This window comes from Calidris pugnax, unplaced genomic scaffold, assembly GCF_001431845.1.
Source record: "Calidris pugnax isolate Ruff unplaced genomic scaffold, ASM143184v1 scaffold50, whole genome shotgun sequence".
NCBI lineage: Eukaryota > Metazoa > Chordata > Aves > Charadriiformes > Scolopacidae > Calidris > Calidris pugnax.
The window spans coordinates 2651025-2667331 of record NW_015090780.1 but is presented as its reverse complement, the minus strand read 5'-3'; the positions used below and the strand labels follow the sequence as shown (position 1 = coordinate 2667331).

The window sequence follows — 16307 nt, the reverse complement described above, 5'->3', positions numbered from 1 at the left end:
AATCAAGTCAAATCAGTAAAGGTGGATTTGGGAAATAAAGCCAACTGTTGTTAAAGGAACCATTCAGAGGTTTACTCCTATTTGAAAAGTCCTTTTCTGCTCGTGGCAAGGCGATTGCCTCCTGGAGGCTATAGGACAACTTCCAACTCTTCCTTCAGGTTGAAGACCTCAACTCCAACTTCCAACTCTTCTTTGATCTCTCCTATCACACAAGGAGAGCAGAAAGCACATGTAACAGCCACTGTACACACACTTATTTCCTCTGAGGGACAGTAACATTCAAAGCAGCTTAAACATCCTCTGCAGAGCCCTGCAAAACCCTTCCTTCCACAGGCATCAAGTGTGCAGAGAGCAAACAGCCAAGTTACTCAATCAAAACACTTCTCAAATTAGACTTAATTCACGAGCCGGCATAAAGGGCAATTATAACATAGGAAGACAACTGTACATAGGGGAAAAAAAAATGAAAATGACATCAAACTTGCTAAATATGTATTGTTTATTAAGGCTTGTATTCTCCTAGAGGAAAAAGTTAATCTGATGCTGTCCATTACCCCTTACAGGCAGTAACAGTCCAGAGACAGAGTTATACGTTCTAAATACAAGTCTAAATGATACAGATTAAACTTTATTTAAATTGGAGGTCCTTTTGGAGTAAATAGTATTCAGAAGATACTTGCTTTCTAATATAGTAAAAGATCCTCTACAATAAACACGTGCAGATTCAGTGTGCTAGAGCAGCGGACATGAGCACCATTTCCATGCTTAATTGGAACTCCAGTTGGTGACAGGTTCTCCGACGGTCCCCTCACTCCACAAAAACATGACAGCAAATTCAGTTTCTTAAAACAGGTTTTTTTACTCATCCAACAGAAAAAAAAAAAATTAGACATACACACTGTCAATTTTAAACATCTGAGGCATAATCCATCATATTATCCGTACTATTAGTTCCTACGTTAAAGCTCAGCATTATTGGTATAAAAAACTTTAAATGGCATTAGGATTTGGGGGGGTGGGAGGGAGTAATGAAGGGAAGGATTAAAAATGATCTGCAATTAACTAATAACACCTGAAAGCTGAAACAGGTTTCAACACATTGTCCAAAACCCCTGCAATGTTGATAGCATCACATTATTATTATTTAATTAAGCTACAAAAACCGTAAAGCAGAATTATGGCTGAGAGCAAGCGTGGGGCTGCCCCTCGGCAGGATATGGGATAACAAATGCACACTGAAGCACTGCTTAACAGAACGTGGAAGGGAAAGATTTTTTTCCAGAGAAACAATTCCACTGACAATTTGATTTTCCTACTAGACAGAAAAAAACCAACCTGGCGCATTAGCAATTTTAAAAGTGTAAATTGTACAGAGAAATAAAGAGGCAGAGCAGCTGCACAAAGTGAGCAGAAATTTAGGGTTTGTTTTTTTCGTTTCAAAATTCTGAAGTGCAGTATCTTAAAAGTTTTTTAAATGACAAACAAATTATAATTAAAAAAAAAAATCAATGCATGGTTTCTTACTTCCGCCATGAAATAAAGAAAAAAAAAAAAGAAGGGTTTGGAAGGAGGATAAAGGAAGATTTGTCATGTATTCTCCATAATCTCTATATCTGGCTAGGAACATAATTTGTGCCAAAATAAAGTCTTTGGGAAGCATCAACATTTTAGTATGCTCATGTACAGGTCCACATTAGGTTAATATAACTGTTTACCAACTTAAAAAAATAAAAACAGACACACCTTTATTAATGATTTCTACAGAATTTTTACATAGAAAAAAAAAAGATACAAATTAATGCAGATCCACTTGGGCAAAAAAACCCTACAATGTACTTAAAGATGCGACAACTTAATTTCCCCTGCACGAGAAGATATATTGGAGCTGAAAGCTTTCCTTTGTCCTGATGCCAGGATACAGCACCAGCATACTTAAATTTTGTTTCTCATAGTCGAATTTAATAGCAGTTCTAGTATATATATCAAACTGTATATGTTTATTCTTATTGTTTGTTTCGATTCTGACGTTCCTGCAAAGACAAAAAAAAAGTTAAAAGTTAAGAAAGACTTTAATCAAATGGAAAAGCAAAAAAAGTTTTTAGTAGCATAACAGCACGGATGCAACCCCAGAAAATTACACAGTTTGTTAAAACATTGCTGCTATATTTTATAAATATACTGGATATTTACCGGATTGTTTATAAATACACTGGATATTTTTAAATACACTGGATATACCTCACAACCCCAGGACTTGGTAATATTAAATACAGCTTCAAGCTGAAGAGCTGAATGGATCCCTGCTTTGAAGTGACAGCAGCTGAGGGTCACAGCAAGAAATGTATGGAATATCAACATTCCTAAGAGAAACAGGACCTGCAATAGTCTACTTTCTGTATTCTCACAGTTACTGCAGTAGCACAATCCATACAAGAGCAGAAGGGAGACGGTAGATGAGTGAACTCCACAGAGCAGGTATAATTTTGAAGCACTCAAATGACTTTGGAGTTTAGCCACATTCAATAAAAGCAGGATTTGAGCTCTCTAGAAATTCTCTTCCTAACTCCTCCTATCTGTTGAACTATTCTGGGAGGCACTGTGAAATAATTGACTTTCCCAAAGTGTACCAGTACAGAAACCAGCAGGTTCTGTGGAGCCTCTCTCAACAAATACTGAAAGTAGATAAAGGCAAAAGGCAACCTAAGGGGTACCTGCAGCCACCCCTCAACTGCTCTCAGTCTCCATCCGACCAACCAGTGCTCTCCCAGCAAAGTCATCCCTCCCATTTACAGCAGGGGCTCTGCAGGGGCTTACACAGTTGAGCAAAGGAAGAATAAAAAAGGGGGGGGTTTCCTCAATAATTGTTTCAGGTGCCCCATAAATTGCAAACGTGCAGAAAACAGCAAGACCAGCTGGATAAAATATGCTGTTCCATCTTTAGGGCAGGGCATTTTTCCAGCAGAGACATAGCACAGATTGAACAGAAAGGGTTCGGCCTCACCGTTTTCCATTTCATCCCAACAGTGTTTGAAACAGACCATAGACAGTCACTGTCTGACATCCCAAATAAAATTACAGACAGGCTGCCTGACATTTCAAATAAAAGGTGGTTAGAAAGAATCTAAAACTGAGTACCAGCCAAATTTTCAGGCTTGCAGAAAAGTAACTGTTCCATCCTACTTCCATTTCCAAGGTGGCAAATCCCCTTTACTCTGCTCATCAGCTCATTCTTTCCCATCACCATCTCACATAACTTATTTTCCTTTTCTCTGTAATCATCCACTGACCCTCATAATCCCACTTCTCCTATTCTCATGGACTAGCAGAAGACACAAGACAGGCCAGCACATGAGACTTCTACCTGGTACCTCTAAAGTATGCTCGTGGCATTCAGACTCAGCTCAGGCTTTATAATTGAGTAAAAAGTGCTATTTATTGAGCAAGTTTACACAGTTCCTCCTACCTTGCTGCTTGCTTTCTCTCTCAGGGGCTAATCTGAGTCTTCCTTTTAGAAAGTGTCTGAAACCATATAAACTGATGGGGAGGAAACTGATCCAGCAATTCTCTGTGTCCTTGAGCACGGCTGCTTTTTTGAAGCTCTAACACTCAAGTTCTGTTCCTTACTGCTATTTAGCACTAATGCAAGTGACAACAAGCAGTTCTGTAAGGAACTAACAAAGCTTTGTTCATTTTTGTTCTGAAGATCCATTTGGAGCCTTCATAGTTTCTCTCCTCCAGGAGAACTCTCTGCTATCTCACAGGGGAGCTCCTGTTGCATACTTCTCTTTCGTGACATTAATATGGATACTCTTCAGACACAGGAAAAACTGGTTTTCACCAAATCTGCAGAAGCTTCCATTTTAGAGAGACTCATCACTGTCAAACTTCTGCTCCTTTCACCCCAGTCTGAAGTAGCTGCCAACCTTCCCACTAAACTTTGTTATAGTCAGTGGGATGAAAGCACCATCTTCTGACACAAAAATATAAATGTTATCTTTGTATAATTAAACACTACTAGTATTAACCTTAAATAAGTGTTTTTTTCAATTACAGTACTGAAGGAAGGAAAATATTCTGTCCTTAAGAGTTGTGTGTGAATGAATGTGTTCACACATGGCACACTGAAAGGAAATGCACAACTCTAGAAGAAAATGAGTATTTCAGAATGCCAACATTTTTCGATAATCACCCCAAAAGAGAAATGGGAAGTTTGGTGATTCAAGAGCTTTCTGAGATAAGACTACTCAGCTCTTCCAGCACAACACCAAGGTGAAAACTGTGGAATAGCCAAGTGCCTCGACACCGAGCAGAGGAGACAGCAGAGAAGTCCACTCCAGCCACTGTGACCATCTAGTTAAATACAGAGCTCTGAGGATGAGCTGCTGACAGCATCAACCCATCTGTCCTACCACAAGATGGAAATAAAAATAACAATCTGCAACAAGCTTATTTTCTTCACAAGCTTTTAACTTTTGAAGACAATTCTGTGAAGACTTATGCAACCATGCTTCTAGAGAATGTTAATAATTAATGCCACATTATTCTGTATTTGTTTTTTAAAGCAGCTCTCACATATGTTGCAACTTTTTCACGTTTTAAGAGCATGAGCATTGAGCACAGAAGTTGGTCTCTTTGTGGACACTGTAGTGACCCTGGAAACTGCCCGAGAAACGCTCAGAGACTCAGGAGAGATTTCTTGCCACTCATTTTTTTTGCAATTTCATTCAGATACTGGTATCCTTCTATTACTCCTTTCCCAGGCTCTGGGTCACCAGACTGGGCTTAACGAGTTTATTACTACGGGAAATGAAAAGCTGGACTTACATCCCAGCATGAACAGATCTGCCCTCAGTTCTAGGTGACGATACAGCAACGCTGGTGACACTGACAGAGCTTTGGCACTTTCCTGAATGTCACCCAGCGTTACCCCTGCTTAATCCTCACTGGATGATTTGGTGTCAGCACCAAGATTCCTGGAGGAGTTGAATTCAGGGAGCACACACTGGAGCTCACACCACACCCATTAATTAAGGAAACACTGGTTAACAAACTGTAACCATCTGAAGAAAAGAACTGAAATGCCAGTGGCTTGCATTGTATGGATTACATAAATTTATTCTTCCCTAATAAATACTTGTGTATAAATTAAAGAATTCAAGCCTTCCACATGTAGATTTTGAAGAATTCTAGCCCTTTATAATCACAACCGTGGTGAAATGGAAGCACAAAATTTCAACAAGTAATTTTACTGCTAAACAGTATAATGAATAAAAAAACCACAGCAAATTGAAAACCACTTAAGATGGCACATATACAAATAGCCAGCTGAAAGTGTAAATTAGGTCATAAGATACATTAGCTGGCAATAAGATTCTTCAAAAATTGTCACAGGAAGGTTAACTTTGCAGAACAGGAAGGCTTCAACTTCAACAGCACAAACTTCTCAACAGTAAGAAGTTTAAGCATGTGTGTATCCTGCAAAGAAACTCTGCAGTAATCAGATGGACCTGAACTTTCCATACAACAGTTTGATAGGATGCAAGATACAAGGACTATCTTATTTTTCATTCCCTCTCTGTTGATCTGCTTTACCTCTCGAGCACTATTACCTTCCCTCAGTGTACTTCAACTGTCATTTTCTAAGCTACTCAGAGGAACCTAAGAAATGTTAAATTAGACTTCAGAGTTTATTTTCTGAATGTGTCACACAAGCTAGAGCCTCAGTTTTAAATGAGCCAGAAAAACAGTATTATTTTGAAAAATGGATCCTGTTATAAAGCAGTGACCTGGGTAAGAATATTGTTATCAGCACTTGAACTGAAAGTGGGAAGTAGTAGTGTATGTTAAAACAACCCAACACAGGATCAGCCCAATAGTAACTTCTCAACAGTAAGAAGTTTAAGCATGTGTGTATCCTGCAAAGAAACTCTGCAGTAATCAGATGGACCTGAACTTTCCATACAACAGTTTGATAGGATGCAAGATACAAGGACTATCTTATTTTTCATTCCCTCTCTGTTGATCTGCTTTACCTCTCGAGCACTATTACCTTCCCTCAGTGTACTTCAACTGTCATTTTCTAAGCTACTCAGAGGAACCTAAGAAATGTTAAATTAGACTTCAGAGTTTATTTTCTGAATGTGTCACACAAGCTAGAGCCTCAGTTTTAAATGAGCCAGAAAAACAGTATTATTTTGAAAAATGGATCCTGTTATAAAGCAGTGACCTGGGTAAGAATATTGTATCAGCACTTGAACTGAAAGCGGGAAGTAGTCATATATGTTAAAATAACCCAACACAGGATCAGCCCAACAGGTGAACACCATTCCCTGAGCTGCTCCAAAGCAAAGGCAGGTTGGCAATCAGAACGCAGCCATCTGGGTCTTCTGCAGACCAGTAAGTCCACTGTGCAAGAGCAGCTCTCCTACCACTTTCCCAGTACTCCCACTCTTCAAGTACACACGTTATTCTCCCCTCCAGACTCAGCAGCAAATCACAGGGAGACTCAGCATTAAAAACCCCCAAACAATTACCCCCGACACTGTACGAGGCTTATTCAAGACTCTCTCCTACGTAAGGGTCACCTCTCTTCACCATACAGGTTGCACTGAATGTTGCATTAGTTGTCTGCTGAAGGAATGCAGTGTTACAGTAAAGGCTTTTATGTTTTAGCTCAGGGTAGTACACAAGAAACACTTCAAATCTTAAGCTTCCCTCCCCTGCTGTGCTGAGGTACGCTCTGCACATCCTCTCTGATGGCCAGGAAAAGTCAAGCCAACAAGTTCTTAAGACGCTGATGCCCTTCTCTCTCATAATTTAAGGGTATACTCCACGAAGACACTTTAAAGCAATTTTATCTGTACTTTTAAATGGCAATAAAACCTTTAAAATGCCAACTTCAATTTAAGCTCCAAGAACACGCATTAAGTCTTTGTTTCAAAATGTTTTTTGAAGCAAGTGTGAGCTGCCTATCGAATAAATGCTTTATTTGAACTGTTTTACAAAAAAGTCCATGAAACACTATCAATATCAAGCAACTTTAAGTAGTAGTTAGTAAAGACACATCCTTACATCTATTATTTTGTCAGTTCATTACTTCTAGACTGCCTAATTAGAGAAAGATATTCTTGAAACTGAGGTCATGGGATGGACATGGACAGATGTCTCTTGTAGCAGACTTAGAGCCACAAAAGTGTATGTAAGTTTTTACTGCACTTTCCCAGTTATTGCCCAAATTTCTCTTACCACACCTTCACTCAGAACTTCAAGAATTAGTAGTAGACAGACTGGACCTGGGAACTGCAAACCTTTATTTACCCAAATAAAAATACACGTGACTTGAGAAACGCAATCTTTCTAGCACTATTTCAGCAACTTTATGCAACTTTTTCTTTTCCAGAGAGATCAACTGAATAAATGAGACCAGCTTCTCAATCTTAAAGGGGATGCACAACTTTCAAGTGCCAACACAGGTATCAATTTTGATAGCTCAGTTCCAGTCAAACAGTTGGTAAAGCACCTCATATTTATAAGGCAAAAAACTTAGGTGGCAATCATTGGCAGAATCCAACTCTGAAGCAAACTATTTTCTAGTTATTAATGATTTTAACATAAAAAAATAAATCAAACTCAAAAAAAACTGGACAAAATGTCCTTTACCTGTATTATTGCTTAACTTTCTCCTTTGAAACCCATTAGCTAAGAAATTGTCACAGACAAATAAGCATCAGTTCGTTTTTGGTGTTGCTAAACACACGTGAAACCATCAAATTGGTATGTATTAAAAACATTTCGAATTCCTACTTACATTTTTTTTTCCACCATAGCAGCCTTCACATTTCATTTTCCCCATATCTCTGTATAAAATAAATTTTTTAATAAGTTTACCTTCCGCACCACCTCCTCCTCTTCCTGGCGCTTTTCATAATGAGAAAAGTCATCAAAGATGGAGGTCGTGTGCTTGTAAGTAGCAATAATTTTAAGCACTTGTTTTGCTTTTTCTAAGGGCACCTCCTGTGTATCACGGGAGTTTGTAACGGGTTTGTTGTCATTGTTCTCCAGCCTGATGTGTCGCAGCTGGTTGTTGGGCACATCCTTCACAAAGATCCACTTGACATCAAATTTCCCCTTCCACTTGTCCTGAGACCAGACACCTGCACTGGTGCCATAGTCCACGGGTGATTTCATCTCTGCTACTCCACAGAAGTGTCCACTGCCATTGACACTGAACAGCAAGTAGACTGGACCCTTGCTATTCATGGACCGAAAAGCACTGTCCAGGCGTTTGTTGCCATGTTCCGTACTACACCAAATAGAATACTTAATGGAACGATGAATATCATCCTCAGAATAGCTCTTTATTATGAACACGCGTCCATTTTTAAGGTTCCATTCAAAATCTTTAGGGTTATAGCTGTGAGCAGCTTTCAATTTTTCAAGAACGGGATGGGACTCACCACTCGGCACGGGGTTAGGCTGGGCACTGCCAGCTGAGTTGCTCTCATTACCAGTTCCTCCACTTTGCCCAAAAGCCGCGTTTCTGTTGCGAGGAGCTACCCAGCGATTTTGGGGTGGCTGCTGAGGGGCCTGATACTGAGGCTGAGTCAATGGAGGAGGCTGAGTTGGAACAGGCTGAACAATTTGTTGCTGTGGCTGCGGGACAGACTGAGGAGAAGGTATCTGTTGGGGGGCAGGAACTTTTGCCACAGGACCCTTATTGTCCCAAGTACCTATGTCCATATTATGCTTTATAGGTGGAGGAGGCAACGCTCCTCCAATTACAGGTCCGGTTTTTGTTTTCATTTTAGGCTGTGGTTTGGCAGGCTTGCTAGCTATAGCAGCCCAAGAAGTTGGTTTAGATACTGGCAAGTTTACATTAGATCCACCGTTACCAGAGAGGGCACCTGTCATCCCAGCACTGTTGACCACAGAACCTACTGTTTTCACCGCAGAAGTTGTAACGTCTCCACCGATCTTCAGTCCCACCATTCCCTGTTCGATACTGTTCATCCCAGGAGCTTTATTTAACGTATCGTTATGAAATCCCGTTTGTCCATCCACGATGGTACCCCCCAGTGAACTAGGTGGGTAGCTGTAACTGCTCCCATAAGCTGAACTTTGAGTCTGCTGTCCTTGGGATCCACTTGTTCCCCAAGCTGAGAAGGCAGGATTTTCAGGGAAAAAGTTAAACCGGTGTTGGTAGATATTATTTCCCAGACCCCCAGGCTGTCCAAAAACAGCATCGTGCATAAAATGATGATCTCCATTACTGAGCTGTCCATAGGTGGTGAGATAAGGGATAGGAGGGTCTCCTCCTGTAGACCATGGTGCTTCACTGAGAGAATAGGGGAACCCAATAGATGGTGGATAGTAACTGGAGAGATAGGGATCAGTCATTGATGGATAGCTACTGTTCTGTTAAAGAGAAAAGAAAGGTAACTTCAGATATAAAAAAACCACATTTATAAACAGCCACAACACTGTTCATCACCAAACAGAAAAGAATAATAGAGACACGGTAATTTAATTTCTAATTACAGATCTTACTTCACACTCCAAGAAAGATGCAGGGCTAAAATGCAGTGTCTGGGTGTTTGTAATACACCCCAGAACTAGTGGCTCACAATGAGGTTAGTACTTGAGATTTTGAAACCATGAAAGCTTATTTACATTACTAAGGGGATTTAGTGGCATCTTCGAGAATTATTTAATCTACTGATATCCCAAAATATTTCAAGGAACTTGTATCACAATATATCTTGTGCCTCACAAAACTAAGGATATTTAGCATTTCTGGATCACTATATGGGAGAAGTTTTAGGTGAAATGAATATGACAGCACATAAAGCAGAAAATACAATTAAAGTCCTCATTATGGGATTGTTCTGAGGGGCCAAGCAGCAAAAGATGCCCAAAGTGGTAAAACATGCAAAGGCTGCTTCTGACACAGACAGGACCACTGTGAGATCCCAAACTAAGAAGCACATCAAGTTTGCTGTAAGCAAACCTAACGACTACAAACTGGAATGAAGGTGACTGGTGCACTAGAGACAAGTACATGTAAAGGAGGCATGTGATATGTGCCACCCAAACTGTTTGAGAAAGGCTCAACAGAGTCTTTTACAAAAGTTTCTTCATCCACCAGCACCAAACAGGCTGTCTTTTCCTCTCTACGACACAGGAGACTGACCAGTTATAAACCAAAAGCCCCCTTTGAAATTCCAGCTTTCTCTCCCTTTCAGCTGCTTCCTAGGCCAAGCCAATAAGCCTTCCCTCCCACTCCAAACCTTCTGCTGACACCTGATTTTGAAACATTCCTTATATTTCTCATACTCAATAATGCAAAAGAAAAATGCAGAATATTCTGAACTAGGTTTTATTCTTCTTTAAGTAAACTCGAAGCATATGTATTAGAGACCTTCCAAACTGACACTCAAACTGTAGTTGTGAGTGGGAGGGAAGGTCAACATCTCCTGTTGATGAGTCAAACAGCAGCCAACCTTTCCTTACTCATGGAGAAAGATTATTTTAAGAAGAGGAACTAAGATTCCTTTCAAATGGCAACATTAAAAAAAATTATCTGCAAAAATCAGCAAAACTGCACTGGAACTTCAGTCATTTTCCCCCAAATCAGATTATTTCTCAGCTCATTCAAAAACTACAGTATAAAACCTCCTTGCTGAAGATAAACATAATACCCTGATACAGAGTCATCTGTATTGCTCATTTTTCAATGACTCCTTTCCATGACATCCCAAAGCCAGAGTCATTCAATATCCTTATTTTCCATATGCACAATGATACTATAAAATGCCTCCAAGACTTACATACAGTTCTGCAACCACTTCTGAGATTTAAACAGTCTATTTCTTTTGAATCTATAACCCTGGGTTTAATCTCTGCCACTGTTGATGCTGCCCTTATTTATGTGCAAGATCTATCATTAACAAGAGGAACACAATCCACCTTCCTGTGAGAAGATCCTCTGAAATGCATTAAATTATCTGAGACGCCCAAACTAAAATAATCAATACTTAGCATTTGCAAACAATTTTTTTTTCTGAAAGACTTTACTTTGAGGTTGCTATGTGTTATAACTTAAAGTGATAGTATCGAGGAAAACATAAAAGCAAATGCAATTCTTTGGAGCTACTTATGTTCATATGTTCTACAGGTTTAGACCAAAAAGAATAAGCCTAGAGAAAACAGGTGTTTTGTCCTAAAATATTTGTTAAAGAATTCTAGACAATTCCTGAGACTGTCACCTCCTGTCACACACTCTGTAAAGTTTCCACAAGGATTCTAACAAGATTAAAGGGAAGTTTCAGCAGACATCCTTACAAAACATTCAATCTATTTTGACTGGCTTTATGCCAGAGTGTGTAAAAGAAACCCTGACAGCAGTCCTGCCCTGCAACAGCAGCACATTTATTTCAACAAACTTAGCCTTGACCTTTCAGCATCCTTCCCTTTTTATTCTTTTTTCAATTAAAAACAAACAAACAAACATCCCAACCATTCTGTTAATAAGGAAGGGAATCCTTTCTCTCAAAGTATGCTGCTTGCTAGTAATTCCCTGTTATTCATGAATAATCTTTTGGTTCTTTATGACATTACATGGGGGATGACTTTCCTGTTTGAAGACAATTTTGTATGTGAACACTCTACTTCACTCAGTTCCCTTTAAAAGCACTTTTATTGTGCTTTATAACAAAAAGCTATCACATCTCCAATTTCACCTGTGTTAACTGCTACTTGGATACGAGAACCTTTATGGAAAGAAAAGACAGCACCACCACTTAAGAGCAGTTTTCAGCAGAAAGATGGAAGACATCTGTATTTTATTTGATTATTTAACATATTCAAGACTCACTTTAAAAACCAATTTCTTTTTTTTTTTTTCAATGAAATTAACACAATATTACCAACCTACATTTGATCTTTGATGTCAAATATACTGTTTTATCAGCTGGGTTTTTAATTTCTTAATATATTTTAAAATATCCAGTTGGTTTCAAATCCTTTTTTGTAAGCCAGTTCATTCTACAGCAATTTTAATGGGCTAAATAAATCTGTGTAACTACATAATAAGGCTTTGTTCAGAAACATGGTTGTCTTCAGTACAAAAATCTCACAGTCCTAATTAATGCTACTGTCACTTTCCACTTAAAATTGTAAGACGACCTACACAATTGTTTCTTGCAGCATGCCAACTTCTCACTGCAGCAGAAATAAATCGGTCAATGGAGCCACACTGTCATGTAAGAAAACTATTAGAATTATGGAAATTCTAACAGTCACAGCACTTCTTCTATTTAAACCTAATAATTGGTCTCATTGACAGCTGATAGAAATTTCCTAGAATTAAACTACAACAGATGGTTCTACATTTACTCTACAGGGAATTTTTCAGTATATTTCACATTAAGATGACACTGTTTTTAGTGATTAAAAATTACATACAACTGTAATGAAGTACAATTTAAAAGAATTAAAGAAAGGTAAAAACCTCTATTGCTTTGAAATCTAATTTTGCATTAAAAAAGAAAATCTTATTTTTTTTTCCCCAAAAAATTTCCTGCTTTTATGCCTGTTACAGGATGTTAATTTCAGGGAAAAGGGAACACTTCCCATTAAATCATTTTAAGTCTGGAGAAGATTTCTGTGCTGTAGAGGATCGGAAGCAGAACCCACACAGAGCAGAGCTCAGAAGACAATTCATGCTGCCACACACACACTTGTCCTGCCTTCCCCAGTGAAATGTCTCAATTTCCAGGATGGAAACGAGCTCAAGTACATCTATATTGTGTGAAAGTTTGCACCCTTCCCCAAAGCTGTTGTTATCCAAACCAAACTCGTTACATCCCTCTGGCTGCCCTAACAAAAGTGTTTAGTGTGTGAAAGTTTGCACCCTTCCCCAAAGCTGCTGTTATCCAAACCAAGCTTGTTACATCCCTCTGGCTGCCCTAAAAAGTGTTTAATACACCTTGAAGACAACCAATACACAGCCCATGAATTGATACCACTTGCTCTAGCGTTCAAGATCAAATCAGTTTCCACAAATGAAACAGAACAGCACATTACATGGTGGTTTTGGTGGGTTTTTTAACATGTAGAATAGCTTTTAATTGCAAGCAAGTTCAGTGATGTCACCCGTATTGACAGTGGCATCAATCAGCTTCAGGCTGAATTATACATTTCCCTTTTAAAACATAACACTTAGTATTTCTTGTCAGAAAGGCTAACCTACCTCTGTAGGTCTCCTTCTGAAATGCTATTTTATATTTGTGAAAGCAAACTTTTTGCATCTCCAGTTTCTATACATTTTGTTCACTTTACAGATTTGAAAGTTAAGCCAAAAATTACTTCAATTGAAAGATATTTTCAATTACAATGGTATCTAAGTCATGAATGTTGATTTAACATATATTATCATGAACTGGGTTATATTGGGAATTTAGATTATAGAGCCTTTCTCTCAAAATTTTTAACTCTTAAGATATTTCAGAGGATGTGAAAGAACACTATTTTGCTGATGTGTAAAAAGCAAGTGGGAGAGCTCCACAAGCTACCTAGAAAGCATTCCAAACAATTTTCAACTATGCTAATTTCTAGGATTATACGAATTACACAAATCAGGAGAGCCCCAAAGCAGAACCTTCAGAATCCCACATACAACCCATCTATCAAAGAGCTGCAAGATCAAATAGTCTGTCCCAGTCCAACCGTATCAATAACCTGCAATCCGAGGAGCAATCAGCAGACACTACTTGGAGCATTAACTTCATTTTCACTTGTGGCCATCTGGATTTGCAGAGTAATATTAGCTTTGTGAGCACAAATGGTAGTTGTATTACCAAGTAACACAATATGCCAGTCATTTCTTTTTCCATTTCTATTTAAGGAATTTGCTCCCTCAACACAATCCTGTGAATTGAGTGCCAGCAGCATGCCTACGAAAAAAAAGCTAAGTTAAAAATACACTAACCTGATTTGACTGCCCAGAAAGGTAAGGTTCAAAATCGTTGTCGTGAACTGTATCCTTCTGATGTAACGAACCATTTTGTACTAGAAGAAAAAGGTTACAACAATTATAGTACCACTTAGTAGCATTTCAGTAATGAGTTCTACCCTATGGTATTTTATGAAAAGTCGCATTTCTTCTCCACAGCATGAACTCATAAAAAGACCAAGGGATGACATTTCTTCCCAAAACGGTTTCACTTTGTATTATTGCTTACAAAACTAAAATTGAGTGGATTTAAAATTTTTTAAAAAGTAATTCTACAGCTGAAAGTGAATAGACAATTCATGTGAATTACCTCGGAAGAAAAAAAATAATTACTGACAAGAATTTTGTGAAAAATATTGGGAAACAACATCTATTGTTCTGGTCCATAATTAGAACTCTCAGAAACTAATTCACAGTTCTCCCAGCATGTGTTATTCACTGCTTGCTTAAGTTGGCTGAACTAAGATGAGGTGAGGTAACATTTAGTTGTGAAATAATGACTGGTAAGTGCCTTGATATCCAGACATTTTCAGGAAAATTTAAGTCTCAACTTTCTCATGTGTAAAAGAGGTATCTGCCATAATCAAAACCCACTTATGCAGAAATTAATATCTGAAAAAAAATGCATTACATCTCAAAATATCTCAAAACGCATTACTGAAAGATATACAAAATCAAAACTGGTATCAGATCACTTCAAATAATTTCATTTACTTTAAATGTAAGAAAGCAAGGTCAAACACATTATGTGACAATTGCTTTGTTTACCTATTCCATAGAACAGCTCAACTTAACTAAAAGTAACACTACACCAAACAGGATGTTTAGCAAACAAGTTTGGAAGTTTACCAACATATTTCTGTTATGTTTGTCAGGGAGAGTAGAGGTACAAGAGCATTTACAAACATAGGAAACTGTGTCAAACTTTCTGTAACTAGAAGTAGCTGAATTTTTAAGGCAGGTTAGGTTACATTTAAAAGCACTTAGGAGTTGAATATTATTAATTTCTAAGCCTAAACAGTTACACACGTTAGAAATCACAGCAATAACCAAGGTATTTTCTTAGATGACTTGTTATTATGTTTAATTTCAAATGAAGCAAGAAAATTATCAAAAAAGGCCGATTATCTCACCAGAAGTTAACTATTTCTTATTTAAAATCCCTTAAATAATCAAGTTTGTAGGCTTATATATCTCAACTAGAAAATATATCAGTCAACAGCAAACCAGTAACACAACTGTAGTCATACAGCAGAAAGAGACTGCAAAAGTACGCAAAAAAATATAGTGAATAGGCATATTCCTGTGACTTTACTTAGAAATCCCTTATTTTAAGGAAATGAAGAACATTATTATGTTTATACTAACAGATATGAAGTGGGATGCAAGCAAGCAACAGTTTGTGTTCTTTTTGAAACAAAGCACAACTTCCTTTGTTCCAGATGTTATCCATAGGGACTCAGAGCAATACCTTTCTGCCCACCTACAGGCACCTGCATAATCCATCTGTTAGAGTAACAACTTAAAAGAGCAGATCTCAACACGGTCCTCACCTTTATTATCCTGTCCTTTCGGTCTCTGGAAAGCCATGGCGCATGATTCGGTAAAGGAGAAGAAAAAAGAAAAAAAAAAAAAGAAAGAGAGGGGAAATAAAAAAGTTAACTTAAGAAAAACGCTTATATTGTCACTGCAAAACACACAGCTTTTGAGGAGGGATGAAAGGCTGATAAATATGGCTAACACGACATCGGGGCTCGTTTAAACTGGGGCCGAGGAGCACGTTTCACGTATCGTTCAGCACCGGCCTTCCTTAGAAATGGCCACGGCTCTCCAAAGGCAGCGGGAACGTGCTGTGCCCACGGGGGAAGCCAAGGAGGAAGATGAAGCTCCAAGGAAGCCGGGAAGGAGAGGAAAAGCCTCTCCCGGGCCGCAGGCAGGCACCGGCCTGCAGGGGAAACCCCCCGCCGGCGGGCGGGGAGGCGGCAGGCCCCGCGCTCCGCTTCGCCGCTTACCTGAGGGTCAACGCTTGTGGCAGACATAATTCATGTACAGGGCCGCCGTGGTTCAGCAGAGAGGCCCAGGGAGAGAAGGCAGGGCCGCTCAGCGCGGCTCGGAGCTCCGGGGCCTGGCGGAGGGGCGGCGGCGCCTCTCCCCTCAGGCGGCGGCCAGGGAGGGGAAGGGGCCGGGGCCGAGGGAAAGGGGCCGCTGGCGGGCGCGCCGCCGCTCGGCGCTTCCTCGGTGTGCCCGGGAGACGGTAGGCCGGCTCCGGTAACCGCGCCTCGCTTCAGCCTGCCGG

The 16307-nt window shown here is 39.3% G+C and overlaps 1 protein-coding gene across 2 annotated transcripts; it reads right to left on the bottom strand.

The window, feature by feature from the left end:
• Positions 1-481: 481 nt before the first annotated feature.
• On the bottom strand, positions 482-16307 carry YTHDF1 (YTH N(6)-methyladenosine RNA binding protein 1). 2 transcript variants are annotated; one of them, XM_014956481.1, is made up of 5 exons: positions 16024-16307; positions 15565-15589; positions 13988-14067; positions 7888-9414; positions 482-2030 (listed from the first exon to the last, which is right to left on the bottom strand). In XM_014956481.1, exons 1-5 carry the CDS (start codon positions 16048-16050, stop codon positions 2004-2006), a joined length of 1686 nt encoding a protein of 561 aa, XP_014811967.1. In that variant the 5' UTR covers positions 16051-16307; the 3' UTR covers positions 482-2003. The 2 variants fall into 2 exon arrangements, with proteins under 2 accessions (XP_014811967.1, XP_014811960.1); XM_014956474.1 differs by lacking the exon at positions 482-2030 and having other exon boundaries at positions 5917-9414.

Bases quoted from the DNA above. Each gene is read 5' to 3' on its own strand.
- YTHDF1 (XM_014956474.1), bottom strand. From the start codon at position 16,050: ATGTCTGCCACAAGCGTTGACCCTCAG. The intron at 15,590-16,023 runs GTAAGCGGCGAA...ATGGCTTTCCAG, and splicing joins CCACAAGCGTTGACCCTCAG to AGACCGAAAGGACAGGATAA. The intron at 9,415-13,987 runs GTTAGTGTATTT...TCTCTTTAACAG, and splicing joins TTTCTGGGCAGTCAAATCAG to AACAGTAGCTATCCATCAAT.